The sequence below is a fragment of the Andrographis paniculata genome, unplaced genomic scaffold, assembly GCF_009805555.1.
Source record: "Andrographis paniculata isolate CXL003 unplaced genomic scaffold, ASM980555v1 Contig38END, whole genome shotgun sequence".
Classification (NCBI taxonomy): Eukaryota; Viridiplantae; Streptophyta; class Magnoliopsida; order Lamiales; family Acanthaceae; genus Andrographis; species Andrographis paniculata.
Window position 1 is genome coordinate 1,771,661 of NW_026137571.1, and position 20,390 is coordinate 1,792,050.

Here is a 20,390-nt window from a genome sequence, read left to right on the forward strand (position 1 = left end):
TGATTTGAATTTTTTTTTTCTATATATTAAGAATAAAGAATTGTTTTTTTATAAAATAATAAAATATATATATTGAAAATCGTTATGAAAGAACAAAGTCAATATTTATATTCAATATATACCAAGTATATATCATCCGTTCAAATTCAAAGTACATTTTGCTATTTTCGTCAGTTCTACTCAAAAGTATAATTTTTTATTTTAGAAAAAGTAATTATTCACTAATATTAAAATGTTATTTCATTTTTACTTAAATTACAAATATACCATTACACATATAAATAGTTTATACAAAAAAATCAAGGAACAAAAATTATCAAAATCTCTTACACATTTTCACTATTAAAAAAAACTATTATTTATTAATTTACTACAAAACCCCAAAAACATTTGAAACAGAACGAATATTCAACAACAAACCCTGACCATTAGCCCAACAAAACTAAGGGTGTGCTTATTTTGTGATTTGCTTTGAAAGAATTATGTTTTTTTTTAATTTGAAATATATAAAATTATTCCGATAGTATAAAAATAATAAATATATATAATAATATATTATTTTTTTTTGTTCCAACTAAATTATCTAATTTAGCTTAGACACAAAATTCTAGGTATTGTGTAATTAATAAGTAATTTAGAAATGTATTAGTAAAAATAATTATGATTTAATAAAAATAATTATAGATTAAAATTAAGATGACTAACTAATTTAATTAAAATAAAATAATTATAAATTATGAATTTTAAAATATAATTAAAATATATAATTATATATTTTTTTTAAAAAATAACAAATAATGTGAAATAAGATAAAATAAAAAGACTAGACAAATTAAGTGAGACATGATTTATTTATTTATTTTTTTTTTTGTAATTTTTCTTTTTAAAAATGCCTTATAAAATTATGAGTAAAAGACTAAAGTCTAATTAATTTCAAATAATTTTGTAGTTTGGTGGCCGCTGACGCGGTGCCACGTGGGATGATGTCACGAGTCATCCCTGTACGGTACCGTGTATTAATTGGATACAGGTAGGAATATTCCTGCCCCTTTAATTTAAATAAAATAAAATAAAATTAGTGGAGTTGGATTTTTTTATAGTGCATTAAATTGGTTGATTGTTTATGCAATAAATCAATTTATTAGTGTTAATATTTTAAATCAAATTAATAATTTATAACAATAATAATAATAAAAGTATTGAATAAATAAAAATTGAAAAAAAAAAACAGCTGTATAAACAAATCCCTTTACATAGATTAATAAATAATAAAAAATACGAGCACGCAAGTCACGTGCTCCGGTGCGCAGCGGCACCTGCTGCCGGAGATTCCTCCCTTCGCCGGAGATTCTTCCGTCGGATTGTTCTCAGTCAATGTCAGTCTACTCGGAGAAAGCGAGAGATTCGATGAATTTCTGTCGATAAACATGTAAAGCGTGAGAGAATCTAGCAAAATCTTAAATTGGAAAAAAAAAAGGCGGAATGTCACAATTCTCGTGAGGGGTCGCCATCATCACCAGCAAATCGACAAACGAAGGAAAGCATCGCCCACCGCAGTCCACACTTGTTGTGGATTACCTACCCCAAAATCACCAGGCACGTTTGATTCTCGCTCATAATGCACCCAGCTGATAATTATGGCGTCACAATTTCACTTTCACCACTGAAAGCCACTCTTGTTCCCCTACCCCTTCCCCTCCCTCTCTCTCTACACATGTATTTGTAATCGAGCGCAATTACGATTCAATTTCTGTGGTTCACAGCCGGAATTGTCATCCGATTTGGTGTTTGCAAATTGAAATTGAAAACCCTAATTCAAAATTGGGGAAACAGCTGCGGATGCGATGGGGTTGCTGCTTGACGATGCGGTGATAATCAAGCTATCCGAGAAGGAAGAGGAGCCTACTATTATCACTGTAAATTGTCCCGATAAGACTGGATTGGGTTCAGATCTTTGCCGCATAATCCTCTTCTTTGGTCTCACTGTAACCAGAACTGGTATGCATATATACCTTTGTACCTCTTTTTGTTTCTTCTTATTGTCTATAATTCAAGATAAAATCACTTGATGTATTCTGAAGTGATTGATTCATTCGATGGAATAGTTAATTGTGGATGAAGGTTCAGAGGTTTCCATTTTCCAATGGTCACTGTTTTTGTTGAGTTTGCTAATTGCTACTGCATCTTTCTTGTCTTTCCATGGTTGTGTTGGTGAAGACATGTCTACAGATGGAAAATGGTGCTACATAGTGTTTTGGGTGATAGGCAAACAGGTCACAAGATGGAGCTTGCTGAAGAAGAGGTTGATGGGGGCATGCCCATCTTATTATTCATTGGCTTCGGGAATTTCGTATTACAGAGCTGAGTTGCAGCCCCCCAAGCCTTCTGATGTCTTCCTTTTAAAGTTATGCTGCCATGACAGGGGAGGTCTTCTATATGGTAAATTCTGCATTCTTGTCGATGTTGAATCAGTAGTATTTCTGTTTTGTGATTGTAGTTTGAAGAGGGGATAAGTTATATGCGACTGAATGAGCAATCCTTAGTATTTTGTTCTATATAAAGGGATATAATTGATGCGAAAGAAAATTAAGTAGAGAATGAAAATAGATTTTTTGTTTGGTAAAATTAAGAATTCAATGAAGAAATGTAATATATAATTTGGATAAATTGATCTATAGGAGATAATGTATTACATTTCAGAATGAAAAGGAAAAAAAAAAAGAAGAAGAAAAATGAATCGATTAGGAGGAGACAATGAATTAACTGAAAAAGGATTTCAATGGATCCAGAGAAATATTGTTGATGTGATTAGTTGGTGACTTTTTATTTTTTTGGTTTTGGTTTGAACAATAATTTGAATGTGATGTTTGATGTGATGAAATATAAGTTAATCGAAAAAATTGAATAGTAGAAAATAGTTGTCAAATTCTTATTTTTTATTTCTCTCAATTTCTCTGATAAGGTAGAACTATGAAAACAGAGAATTTCTCATTCTCCGACTCAAACAAATATGGAAAATGTCATTTCTTTATTCTCATCCCTAAGGTTGTTGTTCAAGAAAGGATTACTTGGTAAGACTAAAATGTTATTTTTTGGCAGATGTGACCGAGGTTCTTTGTGAACTTGAGCTAACGATAGAGAGAGTAAAGGTATCAACTACTCCGGATGGAAAAGTGGTGGATCTTTTCTTCGTAACCGACACAAGGTTTTTACAATCTTGACAATTATGGCTTCTCTGTTTTGTTTACTTATTCCAATGAGATCTGATTGCGTAGTTGGTTCGAGAACTCATGACTCTGCTAATGTCCTCATCAGGGAACTGTTGCATACAAATAGCAGGAAGGACGATGCTTGCTTTCATCTAAAACTTGTTCTTGGCGATGTAATTATCAGTTGTGATATAGAAATGGCGAGCCCTGAAGTCACTGCCTGTTCTCAAGGACCCTCCTTTCTTTCAGATGCGATTGCTGAAGAGATGTTCGATATAGAGATGCTTGACAAACGGCAAGATGATTGTACGGCCTTTAATTGCCCATCCATCACGATGGACAACTTGTTGAGTCCTTCCCACACGCTTGTCCAAATCGTTTGCCAGAATCATAAAGGTCTGTTATATGATGTAATGCGAACATTAAAGGACTACAACATTCAGGTATTTGCAAGATTTGCCCCTTCTAAATTTGAGGTGCCGATTCAATCTGCTTAGCTGAAAGCTGACCCTCTTCCTCATGCTTAATCAGATTTCTTACGGACGCTTCACCACAGGCGGGAAAAGCAACGGTGAAATGGACTTATTCATTATGCAAGCAGATGGTAAGAAGATCATCGACCCCAGCAAGCAGAATGCTCTGCGCTCTCGTCTACAAACAGAACTAAGCCGTCCTCTCAGAGTAGCATTGATTAGCCGTGGCCCTGATACTGAACTGCTAGTTGCAAATCCTGTTGAGCTATCCGGAAAGGGCCGGCCCCTAGTTTTCCATGACATAACCCTCGCCCTCAAGAAGCTTAACACACCAATATTTTCGGTACTTTTTACATAAGATTTCTTTTAATTCGGAAATATACTGTTCTCCAGTTCTGTAATTGTTGTCTGGTTTTGCTGCTTTTCAGGCTGAAATCGTTAGGTATGAGGTTGGTGATCGCGAGTGGGAAATTTACAGAGTTCTACTAGATGAAGGAGACGGATCCTCCATTCCAAAGAAAAAGATAGAGGAAACCGTGTGGGATATGCTAATGCGCTGGGAGTGAAAATTTCCGAACTTCCTGCTCTACTTGATCATCGATCTTCATCTGCTGCCCGGGTATGCGATTGTTCTTAATGTTCTTGTGCATCGTGTAAAAGACTAGATTTTCAGGTCATATGTATCTTTTAGTTTAGCTTAGCTTAAATCCGAAGAAATATGGGGATTATGTGTGTATATTCATCCAGCTTGTGAAAATAGGACATTAAGCCATTTCTCTAACTTATGAAATGCTTTGCGATTCGAAACTCAAATGTACAAATAGACAGGGAGAATTCCGGCTGTTATATTCGACGTATTGTTCTTACAATTTCCAGTATATCCCAAGTTTGTGCAGGATGCCGGAAACCACTGCCCAGAAGGTAATCTCAGCAAATATTACGTAGAGTAGAGTCCCGACTCGCTCAGATTTCCAGACATCGATGAAAACGTGCTGCTGAATCCAGTTCACCTGAAGAAAAGAACACGAAAGGTATAATCGAACATTCATCCAGTCCTCGAACATTGTACATATGCATACTGATTAAATTTCATTACCAGATTGTTGTCGGGATTCTTGAAATACCATCCGTTGACGAAGGCTGCGAAGATCCCCTGCGCTGCCATCACGAACACAAGCATCGCGTTCATCCCTATCCACTCCAAGAACAAGAATGGCACGCGCATTCCCCAGACGTCAATCTGCGCAACCATTTGCTCGAAGATTTGTTATCGAGGAGAATGTTGGCCCGGATCAAAACAGTGTCGTTCTTACCAGTATGTAAAAGGCGGAGAAGACAATGCCAGCAGCCCCAGCGGTGAAGCAGACATAGCTGAAACTGTAGAGCTGCTTGTTGATCGGAATTGCTGATTCGAAAACACCGTCAGTCTCGATTCTCCGGGATAAAAAACAGCGTAAAAGTATGTCATTACCATCCGTAAAGTGAAGAACGAAGGCTACGGTCAGCAACACCAGTGCCATCGGCACCCATTGTTTCAGCCTCTCCGCGTGGCCCTGCAACAAAGAACGTCGTATCAGAGTTTTCGTCGGAATTCAAAGATTTCAATAAAGTGTGTTCTCCGATTCTCTATCAGCATACTCGGAAATGGATCAAGACATGGCCGTAGTGAACTCCGATGGTGCCGGAGACAATGGCTGAGATCGAGCTGCAGCGAAAAGAATCTCGTCATAGTTAGCTCAATGTCGAAGATGGATAAAGTGAAACAAACGATCGAAATCAAAACCTGAGCAGGCCTTCGGGTTCGAACGGTGCGCGACACCAAGCCGGCGCATCCTTTCGAAGAGGACCGGCAGATGGAGAACTGAAAGTACAAGCCTGCAAGTCAATCGATGAGCATACGGCGGGAACCTTAAACCGGAACGTAAAGCGCAAGAAAAGGGTTCGGGAGCGCTAACTCGTAATCGCGACCAAACGGGTTGGTTGTAGAGATGATTAATGCCCCAGACTTGTCGATCGACATAGCCTACCGCGTTGCAGGCCGGTCCGAGATGTCCTCTCATTCCACATTTCACCTGAAAGTTACGATTCCGGCGTGTTATCGAGTTTTCGAAGAAGTTCCGATAGTGCTGCAACTATCGTCGATTGTTACCGTGTATCTTCCCGTTTTGTCCGTGAAGCTCCAGTCGGGAACATACAGAGAGAACGTCGTGACCATGTAGATCGTGAATGCTACGAAGCCTCCGATCCTGCAAACGACGACGCAATTATTGTCATACGATTGTCGTCGGTGGAGACTGAATAAGGTGCGGCGAGTATATCACCATTGGCATTTATATGCAGTGAAGATCGAGAAGTGATTCGGGTTTAGAGTCGCCGGCTTGAGCTTCGTCGTTAAGACCTCGATCAAAGCCACCACGAAGTACACCAACGCGATTCTCTGCGACACGAGAAAGACACATCGAAACAAAGAGTTACGGAGTCCTCCAAAGTATTGGCGACGGTGACGATGAAATAGTTATCACCTGGAGAATACCGAACCATCGGATGAGCTTCATGTCGACACCGTAAGATAAATCGTCCGGCGCGTGCGAATACCCCCCTACAAGATTCGTTTTTGAAGTTACTACAGAAATAGACATAGGTCAGGTCTCGTAAGAATTTCGAAAACTCCAAAATCGACAAAACCTTGAAGAAGAACACCCCAAAAGAGAAGCTTCAATGTCCTCAAAGCTATCTTCCTAATCGCTTTCCGAGCATCGGGAATCCTCTACAAGATTCTCGATAGGTTAGAGCTTTGTTTACATAGATACTTTTGAAAGTTCTGATCTTATGGAATCTCAAGACAGATAGGAAATTTCAGTAAATTCGAAAAATCACAGTGAGATTTCAAAACTTAATAAGTTTCTTCCTAAACGGAGTCAAGATTTCAAGCTCGTAAGAAACGAGCACGTACCTTAAGAGCGAGGGCGATGGCGACGCCGACGATGAATAGGAAAAACGGCATGACAAAGTCGGCCAAGGTGCATCCATTCCACGGCGAGTGATCGATCCGCGAATACGCGGACCCAGCGTCGTCGACGAGCACCATCAGCTGCGTAACGGTAACGTGAATTATCGCTCATTACATATAATTAACAAGCGTAAGCGACTGTCGGGGCCATATATACCACGATGGCAAGTCCTCGAAAAGCGTCTAAGGTTGCGACTCTTTTGTTCGACGTCGTCTTCTGCTGCGCGCCGCCGGGGATGTCCGAAGCTGGACCAGCCGCATTCTTTTGGTCGTGCTCGCCTTGTCCTGACTCTTTTTCGCCGGAAATGGGATCGGCGTTTGCGCCCGCCCCGAATCCTTCCTCCAGCTTGCTCGGATCCTTCTCCATTGATCGAAGCACCGGATATGTCTACGTGTTCTCGATATATATATATATATATAGATATAGATATAAATAAGGGGAAGTGAGGGAGACATGAGACAACATTGAATTCAGACGCCGGCGAGGAATCGAAGGAGAAAGAAGACAGAAGCTAGGAGATAGGTAGATGAAGACAAATATGGAGCTCTTTTGATTATTATTGATAAATAACAATAAAAATTTCAATTTTTTTTTTAATTTTTTTAAATTTTATTATTATAATAAAAGATAAATATATATACACGATATATGAGAAGAGGACGAAAGACAGGTTAGGGGCGATAAAGTCATAAGATGGATGATTCTGCCTGTTCTTTTCGGACTTTTCCTATGTAATTATTTATAGCAGACTGCACTACTTAATAATTTTACATAAATCAACCCGACAATAAGGTTGTGGGAAATCATATTATAGTAAGGGGGTGTTTGACAACTCTTTTCATTTCTTTTAAGGTGTATTTGTTTTGGGATTTGATTTTAAATTCACTGTTCATCCCATTTTTTTTCTCAAAAATATCAAATTAAAAACCTATTTTTTATTTTTTATATTATATTAAAAATTAATTTTACATTCAAAATATCACATCAATACCTATTTATATCACAGCATATAACTATTCAAATTTAAAATTTTAACTATTCAAATCCCAACTCAAAATTCAAACCCCCAAACAAACGCACCCTTAACCAATTAAACTCGAGAAATAAATTTATTTTATTTCTTTCTTATAGTCAAATGAGTGGAAAAAGAATTGAATATTGTAGTATATATGTATATATAGATATATATTTTTGTACTATTAATTTTTATAATTTTTAAAAATTATATTATTTTAATTTTATAAAAATTATATTTAATTTATTATTTAAATATTTAGTTTTTATAATTTTTTCGTATAAATTGTATTAAAATATGATTTTGCAAATTATCCTATACTCCTTCCGTTCGACTCTAAGGTCTTATTTATTTTTTGCGTTGTACTTAACATTAAAAATATTTTTTATATTCAAATAATTTTTTGCACAAATGTCATTATAATAATATTATAAGACAATAACATAAGTACTTTTGTCATTTTTACTTGATTTATACTAAGTTTTTATATAATAATTAATATTCAAATATCAAAAGTAAACGAGACCTTAGAGCTGGACGAAGATAGTATAATTAATACTATTTTTTTTTATCTTATAATTATATACATTTATTGAAATAATATTGGATTTGTTTGTTTAGTTTTTTCATTTGATTATATATATATATATATATATTGGATCGGCCGGATAAATCAAAATAGATTCCCGGACTAATTATAGTAAATCTCCGGAACGAGGTCTCTATGTGGATGGTTGTATTAGATCACGCAATCAATAAAACACAAACAAACAACAAGAAGAACAAGAGAAATTGCATGAACTTATGAAATATAAAATGCAAAATTTGAACAAGAACAAGACTAACAAAATCAAGAAATTAAAGATGGATCCTCATGTGCTAGTGTCGTCGTTCCCTTCCCCACAGCCGCTTTAATACACTTTTAAATCAACTAAAAAAAACTCCCGACGCTTCCGGATTTCACCTACTATATATGATTAGCTTAGTGTGACTTGTTGGATCTAATTTGCAGCGTATTAGGTTCGGTCGGATTTACCCAGAATGTACTCGAATTCGGGTGTGTTTGTTTAGGGATTTAGATTTTGAGTTGTGATTTAAACAGTAAAAATTTTGAATTTGAATAGTTGTATGATGTGATATTTTGAATTTAAATTAATTTTTAGTATAATATAAAAAATAAAAAATAGATATTTGATTTGATGTATTTTTTTAAAAAAAATTAATAAATAGTAAAAATCTTATAAAATCCCTCGAAACAAACACACCGTTCCGACTGCAAAAAAACCACAAATTAACACAATTATTCACCAAATCGTCATTTCAATTTTCATCCCTCCATTTTTTTATTTTTTTTTTTCATTTTTGGGCCTCCATTTCACCATCGCTTACCTCACTTACTAAGCCCATTAATTCAATTCGGCCCACTGAATTCTTTCTCTCTGTTTGCCCACAAACTTTTGAATAGAATATAATATTCTTCATGTATCAAATTAACTGAGCCGTTTTTTTTTCCAATTTTAATTGACACTTTCTATATTTAATAAATATATTTATTTAAAAAATTATATTTAATAAATATAAATCAAATTTATTAATTTTATAACATATACTCCCTCTATTTCATATAAAATATTTATATTTCTATTTTCGTCTGTTCACATAATTTGTCATTTCATTGGAAATATAATTATATATTTTAAATACATAATAAAATTTATAATTTATAATCTATTTTAATTTTTAATTAAACTATTTATTTAATTATTTTAATTTTAATATATAATTATTTTAATTATATAATAATTATTTTAACTAATATACTTGTTAATTAATTATAATTTCATTTAAATTCTCGTATGTACAGTAACATTGATATATTATCTTAGACGGAGGGAGTAATATAATACATCAAGTAGACTCACTCAAAACTCTTATATTTTTTTTTTCAATAACTAAATATTTTTATTTGCATTTAAAACTCTTCATTTTTTTATAAAATCAATTTATATTAATCTTAAATAAATTAAATACTTTTTTCATCTCATAAGAAGAATAATCTTTACTTTTTGTACAAAAAAAAAAGGATAAAAATACTTTTTTTACTATTGTGTAATATAAAAATAATGATATTTGTATAATATATTATAAATAGTAAGAACATTTATTATATTAAGTAAATAGTATAATTATTAAATTAAAAAATAATACACTTGTTGGCACAGATAAAAATTAAAAATAAAAGGTGACAGATGGAGTATATATTTTTCTCTATTTATATTATATTAACTTTTATTCTCTACAAAAATAAATTCATATTATATGTATTTTATAAAGATATAATTTTTAAAATATTTAAATGTATATTTATTTTTTTAAAAATTACTTCATCCGTCCCACAGACCATGTTCACGTTGCCGTTTCTATTCGTCCTACATACCATGTCACTTTCTTTTTTTAGAAAATGATTATACACTTTAATCTCATTTTAAACTTTTTATTTTTTTTAAATTTTAATTAAACTAATTAGTTATCTTAATCTTAATTTATAATTATTTATATTATAGGATAATTATTTTCACTAATACATTATTAATTATATACTAATTATACTTATCATATATTCCCGCGTCTACAGTGACCATGACATCCATTGTGGGACGGATGTAGTAATATATATAGAAAGTAATAATTTATAATATTAATTTACTGTCTTATACTCCCTCTGTCTCTCAGGTGTCTATTTTTTCATTTCTGTTTGTCCCATATATCTCGTCACTTTTATTTTTTGGAATAAAATTATACATTTTAATTTCATTTTAAAATTGTTAATTTATAAACTTTTAATTATTTACTAATTATATTTTTTTTATAATTCTCGTATCTACAGTAAATAGAACACCTTAGTGAGAACGGATAGAGTATATCATATCATTAATCAAATTGATTGATTGAAATGGAAGTGACGAAGTAATAATAATATTCCCTCCGTCCATGACAAAGTATCCATTTTTCATTTTAGTCTGTTCCATAACAAAGTATTCATTTCCTCTTTTAGTAATTGTACTATCTACCTAATATTACAAATACCATTACAACTTACAATATATTACACAAATATCATTACTTTTATATCACACAATACTAATAAAATTATTTTAAAATCATTTTTACTTTATTCCTACTACATTCTAATATAATACTAATATTTCTAAAATCTTATGTAAAAAGTAAATAGATACATAATTACGGATGAGAGGAAATAATAATAATAATAATAATAATAATAATAATAATAAGACATACATGTAGGAAATACATAAAGAACAAAAAGAATTAACAGATACGACATAACACTTTCAACCAATTATTCGAATTTAAGAAATAATAATAATTTCCTATTTTCTCTGTGTCTGTCCACAAAATATAATATTGTATCATATAGGAGTATAACAATATATACTTCAAATACTTCTTTCGTTTCATAAGTAAGTATTTATTTGCCTTTTGTACGTAATTTTAAAAATATTAGTATTATATTGAGATGTAGTAGGAATAAAGTAAAAATAACTAAAATAACCTTATTAGTATGCGTGATATAAAAGTAATGACATTTGTGTAATATATTATAAGTTGTAAGGGTATTTGTAATGTTAGGTAGATAGTAGAGTTACTAAAAAAAAGAAATGAATACTTTGTTATGAGACATATTAAAATGAAAAAATGAATACTTTGTCAATGTGACGAAGGGAAGGGAGTATAATTAATTAGAAACGGGTCAAATACTTCACATTGGTACTATGTATGATTGTGTGTATTTACATTTTTTTAGATATTTATTTCATTTAATAACAATAAATTTTCCATATACTTCCTCCGTCCATTAAAATTAGTCCATCTGTGTTCAATACGAGAATTAAGAAAAATAGATATTTTATTGAAAAAGTGATAGATAGTTGAGGGTATTTTTGAAAATTTAGTTAAAAAGTAAAATAAATGAATAGAGATAATGTAATAAAATTAGAGGTATTTGTTGTACATAAGTGTTGAATGAAGGGTAATAATTAAAGGTTGATTTGTTGACTTTGCCAAAATTAGTAATGATATAAATTTAGTGGACGGACTAAAAAAAAGTGAAAATAAATTTGACGGACGGAGGGAGTATTTAATAATAATAATAATAAAATTTCCATATATTTAATAATTATATCTAAATATTAAAGTACTTCTAATTTTTTTAAAAATATTTATTTTGTTTTTATTTTTAAAAGCAAAAATATAAACATCAGCTTACATCTCTGCTTATTAATAAAATATTAATTTATTAAATAAATAATAAAAAATAAATTGAATTTGGACAAAAAGTAGGTGAATGAGTCTTAATAAATATCAATAATATAAATTTAATTTAAATATATTTTCAAATTTAAAAACATCAACCAAGCGTAGCTTTTAAGGAATTACTCATCAACACTTGTAGTGTTGGGTCTTAATCGACATGAAGTTAGGGCAATTATTTTGGATTTGTGGTTGTAAATTTAATTGGATGAAATTTATTTAATTAATAATTATTTATGATGTAATATATATGGTTAAAATTGTTACGTATGAAATTTAGAATTAGGTTAAAAAACTGAAGGTAAAAGAAAAACATGAGCCTGGTAATAGAGTTGATTAAACTGGCTGAAGGACATTGTGGGGAACTCAAGGAAAATAGGTTAATTTCTAAGGAGAATGCAGGACGGAAGGTCCTCAGGCCGGGAAGTCCTTAAGTCGGGAAGTCTTCAGGTCGGAAAGTCCTCAGGTCGGGAAGTTTTCAGGTCGGGAGGTCCTCAGGTCGGGAAGTCCGCAGGTCGGAAAGTCTTCAGGACGGAAAGTCTTCAGGTCGGAAAGTTCTCAGGTCGGGAAGTCTTCAGGTTAGGAGGTCCTAAGGTCGGGAGGTCCTCAGATCTGGAAGTCCTCAGGATGGAAAGTCTGCAGGTCGGGAGGTCTACGACTAGACCAGTAAGTCGGATGGTCTTTAGGTCGGGAGGTCTGCGACTAGACCAGTAAGTCGGATGGGTCTTTAGGTCGGGAGGTCTGCGACTTGACCAGTAAGTCGGATGGTCTTTAGGTCGGGAGGTCTGCGACTGGATCAACAAGTCGGGTGGCCCGCAAGTCGGGAAGATTGGTAGTCGGGCCAATAAGGTGGAAGAGTAGTGTTCGGACCAAAAAGGTGGAAGGTCTGCAGTCGGTCCAAAGAGGCGAATGCTGTTAAGAGTGGAATAGAGTGATAATGTTGGTCTGCTAAGGACACGTGTCAGCAGGAGAAGGGTTGGCAGACGGTTAAAAAGGAGACGTTGTAACCGTTCAGGCGACGGTTTCCAGTACAATTTCTCAGGAAGTATTTAAGGATTTGGATTTTTCTTGAGAGGGCATATTTAATCAACTTCAACAAAGCAAAGTCAGATTTGGAGATCATCACTTTAAATTTCCAGCATTTTATTTTTCCAATTAATTTCTTTATGTACTGTACAGAGATTCCTAATCTCAGGCACTAATTAATCAAGTTTAAAGATATTTTCCATATCTTTGAATTTTACTTTTTGTTTGTTGAAAAAATACATCAACAAAAATAAAATCAAAATATGTATATTTAAATACTTTGTGTTTTTAAATGAACTTGTTTTTAAAATTAAGGATGAAGATTTGTGTTGGTAATGTAAAAAATAATACTTCATTCGTCTCATAATTAGGTATTCATTTACTTTTTGCATGTAGTTTTAGAAATATTATTATTATATTGGGATGTAATAGAAATAAAGTAGAAATAACTAAAATAACCTTATTAGTATGTGTGATATAAAGGCAATGACATTTGTGTAATATATTGTAAGTTATAAGGGTATTTGTAATGTTAAGTAGATAGTACAATTTCTAAAAAAAGGAAATGAAAAAATGGATAGTTTGTTATTAGACGGAGGGAGTATCACATTTATTCCAAGATAATTGTCTCATTTCGCTAGTGACATGGTATTTAAGGTAATAATGTTTATTTGGTTAATAATATTGAATTATGATAATGTTTTATTATTTTTTCATTTAATTAATTATATTCATAGTTTTAAAATAAATTTTCGTTCACCCAACTTTGGGGGAATTGATTTTTGGTGTGTAGTACGAGGAATTGTATCAAAAATATAAAATATATTATTTTAAATTAAATATTTAACTTTTATAAAAAGTATTTTATATTTTTTATTATTATTTTTGGGAATCGCAATTGAAAAATAGTCTTGAGTGAACAAAACCATTGATTAAAAAAAATTAGAATGTACTTAAATATTTTAAAAATTATATCTCAATTAAAAATATATGCAATATGGTATAGTTTTTTAAAAATTAAAATTTTTTATAATACAAATAAATAAAAAAATATATGTTTATTCAATTATAATTAATATAAATTAATTTTATAAAAGATGTGAAGTTTTAAATATAGATAAATATATTTATTTTCTAAGAGAGATATAAATAAAGAAATTTTTTATGATGAAAATAAAGAAATTTTGAGTTGATTCTACATGGTGCATGATGTTATATGTTACATAATTAATTAAATTGATTTATATTGTTAAATATGTTTTGATTTAATAAATTTATCCAAAATAGAAAAATGTCTATTGTTATAGGACATACAAAAAAAATATATATATCAATTATTGTTGAACGGAGAAAGTATATATCTTCTAAAAATGTTATTTTTAAATTATCTATATAAACATATTGGGGGATTTTATTGTGTTAATTATAATTAATTAGGAAAATGTTGATATCATATACTCCCTCCGTCTCAAAACTATAGTCTTAATTGAGTTGAACACGAGATTTAAAGAATATTGATATTATATTGGTAGTTGATAAAACATATAGATAAAAAACTTTTTTGCCCTTGTGAGTGTATTAGTGTAAAAAGTTGTGAAAATTGTGTAATAAAAATGAAAAAATAGAGATAGTTTTATGGTGATATGGTTATTTATGAAAATAAGACTATTGTTTTGAGACGGACAAAAATAATAAACAAAACTATTGTATCGAGACGAATGGAGTATAATATGTACCAACATGACACAATGTACAAACCGAGGACATATAATTAAAGTCTATATTAATAGCATGTGACAATAGTCCACACAACACATATTATACTTCATTTGTCCCTTAACAATCTATCAATTTTTTTATTTTGGTCCGTTCCATAACAAAATATTCATTTCATTTTTTAGTAATTGCACTATTTACCTAACATTACAAATACCCTTTCAATTTATAATATATTAGACAAATGTCATTACTTTTATATCATACAATACTAATAGGGTTAATTTAGTTTTTATACATTTATTTATACTTTATCTCAATATAATACTAATATTTCTAAAACTCCGTACAAAAAACAAATGGATATATAAATATGGGATATAGAGAGTAATTGATTTCATCATGTCATATATATATAATGAATATTAACATGTGTTGTCTATTATATTTTTCTATAGTAACTATACTAATTGTGATAATTAACATATTGATGATTAACTCTAATTAGCACCTTAATTATTTCCAAATAGCTTCGGTTAGAATGTTGATTGAAGATTTGTTAGTACTATATTCATTGTCTCAGTCAAGACATGAAAATGCTATAAATAATATATGAAAATATAATAGATAGTACATAATATATAAAATATTACTTTCTCTATCCCGTAAGAAGGATATCATTTTTTACTTTTGTCCGTCCCAAAACAAGGGTATTATTTCATAATTTAGTAAATATATTACCTACCTAACATAATAAATACCTTTACAATTTACAATATATTACACAAATACCATCACTTTTATAACACACCATACTAATAAAGGTATTTTTGCCTTTTTTACTACAAACTAATATAATACTAATATTAAAAAATTTATGTTAAAAAAAAAACAGTGCAATTCTTGCGGGACGAAGGGAGTAATATATTTTTGTCATTATTATTATTATTATTATTTTCATTCATTACTACTATGACAAGAAGAATTAAAAAATAAATAAATATCAAATCAGTAAAAATATGCCGGCAAATCAGTTCTTCCTAAATTCATAGGCCGGTTCCGCCAGTATTTGTATGTACAGTGTAAGGGTGTGTTCGTTTGGGAGAATTTTTTCAAATTTTTATTATTCATCAAATTTTTTCTTTAAAATAATATCAAATCAAATACTTTTTTTATTTTTTTTTTATATTATATTCCCTCCGTCCCATCACAATTGACACTATTTTCATTTTTGTTTGTTCGTAATAATTGACACATTTTTATTTTGGGTAAAATTTACTAAATTAAAACATATAACTGTTACGTACGAAATTTAGAATTAGGTTAAAAGCCCAAGGTAAAAAGAAGGATGGGCCTGGCAATAGAGTTGATTGAACTGACTGAGGGGTACCATGAGGAAATCAAGGAAAATAGGTTTATTACTAAGGAAAGTCCTCAGGTCGGAAGGTCTTCAGGTCGGTAGGTCCTCAAGACGGAAAGTCATTAGGACGGTAGGACCTCAGGTCGGTAGGTCCTCAAGACGGAAGGACTTCAAGTCGGAAGGTTTTCAGGTCGGGAGGTCCTCAAGACGGAAAGACCTCAAGTCGGAAGGTTTTCAGGTCGGGAGGTCCGCAAGACGGAAAGACCTCAAGTCGGAAGGTTTTCAGGTCGGGGAGTCCTCAAGGCGGAAAGACCTCAAGTCGGAAGGTTTTCAGGTCGGGGAGTCCTCAAGGCGGAAAGACCTCAAGTCGGAAGGTTTTCAGGTCGGGAGGTCCTCAAGACGGAAAGACCTCAAGTCGGAAGGTTTTCAGGTCGGGAGGTCCTCAAGACGGAAAGACCTCAAGTCGGAAGGTTTTCAGGTCGGGAAGTCCTCAAGGCGGAAAGACCTCAAGTCGGAAGGTTTTCAGGTCGGGAAGTCCTCAAGGCGGAAAGACCTCAAGTCAGATGGTTCGCAAGTCGGGAGGATTGGCGGTCGGACCCATACTATTGTAGATTGGTAGTCGGGCCAAAAGAGTGGAAGGTCTGGGGTCGGCTCAAAGAGTGAAATATAGGGATAATTTTGGTCTGCTGAGGACGCGTGTCAGCATGAGAAGGGTTGGAAGACGGTTTGGAAGGAGACGTTGTAACCGTTCGGGTGACGGTTTTCGGTACGGTTTCCCAGAGAATATTTAAAGGCTTGGATAATCATTTGGCAAGGCATCTTCAATCAACTTCAACAAAGCAAAGTCAGATTTGGGGATCACCACTTTAAATTTCAGTCTTTTATTTTCCAATTTATTTTCTGTACCATACAGTGTTTAGAGATTCCTAATCTCAGGCACTAATTAATCAAGTTTAAGGATATTTTCTATATCTTTGAATTTTACTTTATTTTTGTTGAAAAAATACATCAACAAATTGGCGACCACAGTGGGAGCAAGACAAAATTGCTCATTCCAATTCCGGCGATAATTACATACGTCTAAGATCCGGCCGTATCATCGGAAGGGTCCATATGGCAGGTTCACAACCTCAATCATCGTCGGCACCGGTGGGAGAATCCGTTCCACCACCTAATGTGCCAAATGCCGGGGAAATCCCACAACCACCAACAGATTGGTGGTCTTATGTTCAACAAATGTTGCGTGAGCAACAAACGAACATGTTGCGTGAGCAACAGAGTATGATGCAGACCATGATAGATCAAGCACTGTCTAGGGTTAGTCTTCAACCCACTCAAACTCCACCAGGAGTTTCACCGTCCAGACTACAGACAAATTTCGCAGGGCCATCATTCGTGGATAGTGCATTTCCAAGTGCCACAAATCCCAACCGAATGGATAGGGGAAAGTCTCCTCTAACTTTTCCCAACACTGTTCCACTGGGACCAAGGGTTACCAATCCGCAGACGAACAATACACGGGAGGACAGGCCTGAAGGATATATACATGATCCTATTCATATTCCTGTGCAGGATCCGTTCCATGTTCCTGATCATCAACGCTTTCATGTAGATCCTGATGAGCTTGCACATATATTAAGGGATCAGTATGGATTAACTCCTCAGATGGCTAACCGCACTGCATATCAGAAACCTTTCCCAGAAAGGGTCATTAATGAACACCCTCTCCCAAGGAATTATCGACCACCCGATTTTCAAGCATTCTCAGGGGAGGACGGATCTTCCACTATAGAACATGTTGGTCGGTTCACAGCACAATTGGGAGAAGTTGGTAATAACCCTTTTTATAAGTTGCAACTGTTTGGCTTATCTCTTACTAGAACCGCATTTTCGTGGTTTGCAAGTCTGCCTCCTGGACAAATTCAGACGTGGGAAGGACTGGAGACGGCATTTCATGCTAGATTCTTCAATCCTTTACCAACTGTTTCTTTAACAGATTTAATGGAATTGAGGCAGTATCCAGAAGAATCTGCTTCACAATTTATAGAAAGGGTACGATTGTTGAAGGGACGATGTCCTACGGTAATCAGTGAGAAAGAGATGACCAATTTAGTGGTCCGGAATATGCATACTCGTTTAAGAAAGGCACTCACTGCTTTGGACGTGGAGGATTTGGCAAGTCTTGCATCCAAGGCAGGGCGTCTAGAGTCTTTGTTCAGAGAGGAAGATCAGCATAACAGGCGTAATAGAGGCCAACATATGGCGAGTATGGGAACAGAAACATGTGACTTTGATTTTAATAATCAGTCAGAAGAGATGGCAGCCGAAATCCTTTCTGGAAAACCTTATGTATGCCCTAAGTTGAAACCAGTACTAGGATCTGAAGGAAAAGAGCAACCGACGTTTGATAGTTCAAAAGCTGATGAAATTTTTGATATCTTGCTGACTGATGGTCAGATCCGTATTCCAAAGGGGCAAAGACTTGCCACTAAAGATGAAATCAAAGGGAGACCATATTGTAAGTGGCATAATTCTTTCACGCACACTACAAGTCAGTGTACTCATTTCAGGAAGGAAATTCAAAAGGCCATCAAGACGGGTCGGCTCAAATACATCACTCTAGGTGTAGACCAGCAACCGTTTCCGAAAGTAACAACGGCAATGGTTGACATCCAACCAAGTTCGGAAACAAGGAAAAGTTCGGCCAATGATGGACAAACAGGGGAACGACCTCAGGCAAGCCCCGGAACAAAGAAAGGAAATCAGCCAAAAAGCAGCCGACCTGAAGAACGACTCAAAGTTTGTGAGAAACCAGTCGCTGAAAAATGGGACCATCCAGACGGTTCTTTTAATGTGGAGGTGAAAGAAAGGGCGTTAGTTCGTGACCACCCGACCAGAAAAACAGGGTCAGTCGGGAACAATTGGGCTCGAAATAAAAAGCCTTTGCCAGTTGATATAGATCCTCGTTTCCCAGGTATGAATCGTACACAGATTCGCAATGCCAAACGCAGGTATGCTGCAAAGTATGGGAAACGAGTTCCTTCAGCAAAACAATTAACCGACGAACAAAAAGCAGCCGACCACGTGGCAGGAGATCGGTCCGTTAGAGTCTCCACAGAACAACCGACCAACGAGCAGGGAGCAGCCATTCAGTCTCCAATTGGTCGGTCCAGTCGGGTCTGGTCAGGAAAGCAACCGAATGCCGAATCAGGCGCTTCCGACCATACCAAAAGAAGTTCGTCGGGACAGGGGAAAGGTAAAGGAATGGCAGATGAAATAATTAAAGGTTTTAGATGCCAACATTGTGAACGGATCAACATCAATCCATCTCTTGAAGACTTCCGTATAGAATCTTTGACGCTTCAACCTCAGAACAAGACGAAGGAAGAAGTTATAACTACAGAGGAAAGTTCAAGATCTGTTAAATCTCGTCTGGGACCACGCATCCCTTGTCGGATGACAGAAGTTAATCAGATGAGAGATGAACCGATATGGGCGAGTCTGGTAGATGATACTATGGACGAACCGTTATGGGCATTCTTGGCAGATGATGAATTAGAGGAAACAGAGTGGGTAAAGACTTCAGATTCTGAGCCTCAGTCCGAAACACCTTCGATAGTGTTTCCTCCTATTCCAGAGGGTGTGATCTCCCATTTGAAACCTCTGTATGTTAATGCTCACATTTGTGGGAAACCAATTACAAAGGTTTTCGTGGATAATGGAGCAGTCTTTAACGTTATGCCATTGAAGACTCTCAAGAAGCTAGGGAAAGGAATTCATGATCTGTCTCCTGTGGAATTCGAAATGACAAGTTTTACAGGGCAGCCGACTAAGCCTGAAGGGATGATGGTTGCCACCATTGAAGTCGGACCAAAGAAGATTTCCACTGTTTTCTTTATTGTGGACGCAGATACTACATACTCTCTCTTGCTGGGAAGAGACTGGATTCATGCCTCCCAATGTGTGCCATCAACCCTGCACCAACAATTGATGTTCTGGGAAGGAAATCAGGTTCTCAAAATGGAAGCAAATGACAACCCCTTCGATATATCAGAGCAAGTTGAAGAGTCAGTGTTTTATTCCAGTCATTTGGCTCCGATGTCTCAGTTGTATATGGCCAGGGAGTACCCATACAAGGGTTATAAAGTCACTGGCCAGAACTCGATATTCTATTAAAAGAACACCTTGATTGTATGGCTCATGATAAAGCCACACCCATTCCCATATAATTTGTTTGCAATGGAT

At 34.1% G+C, this 20,390-nt stretch overlaps 2 protein-coding genes across 5 annotated transcripts; one reads left to right on the top strand and one right to left on the bottom strand.

Moving 5' to 3' along the window:
- Nucleotides 1-1,472: 1,472 nt before the first annotated feature.
- Nucleotides 1,473-6,134, top strand: LOC127250913 (ACT domain-containing protein ACR10). Of its 4 annotated transcripts, XR_007838805.1 has the most exons (9): nucleotides 1,473-1,596; nucleotides 1,764-1,998; nucleotides 2,218-2,439; nucleotides 3,100-3,205; nucleotides 3,316-3,652; nucleotides 3,741-4,025; nucleotides 4,111-4,301; nucleotides 4,579-4,713; nucleotides 4,782-6,134. XR_007838805.1 is itself a non-coding variant. In XM_051274388.1 (6 exons), exons 1-6 carry the CDS (start codon nucleotides 1,845-1,847, stop codon nucleotides 4,246-4,248), a joined length of 1,242 nt encoding a protein of 413 aa, XP_051130345.1. In that variant the 5' UTR covers nucleotides 1,613-1,844; the 3' UTR covers nucleotides 4,249-4,551. The 4 variants fall into 4 exon arrangements, 1 of the variants encoding a protein (XP_051130345.1); XR_007838804.1 differs by lacking the exon at nucleotides 1,473-1,596 and having other exon boundaries at nucleotides 1,613-1,998; nucleotides 4,570-4,713; XR_007838803.1 differs by lacking the exon at nucleotides 1,473-1,596 and having other exon boundaries at nucleotides 1,613-1,998.
- Nucleotides 4,546-7,176, bottom strand: LOC127250915 (uncharacterized). The gene is made up of 13 exons (XM_051274389.1): nucleotides 6,850-7,176; nucleotides 6,636-6,773; nucleotides 6,368-6,449; nucleotides 6,205-6,281; nucleotides 6,004-6,119; nucleotides 5,832-5,928; nucleotides 5,638-5,754; nucleotides 5,466-5,557; nucleotides 5,321-5,387; nucleotides 5,154-5,235; nucleotides 4,996-5,087; nucleotides 4,779-4,922; nucleotides 4,546-4,692 (listed from the first exon to the last, which is right to left on the bottom strand). The coding sequence occupies exons 1-13, from the start codon at nucleotides 7,057-7,059 to the stop codon at nucleotides 4,546-4,548; spliced, it is 1,461 nt and encodes a 486-aa protein (XP_051130346.1). The 5' UTR covers nucleotides 7,060-7,176.
- Nucleotides 7,177-20,390: the final 13,214 nt, after the last annotated feature.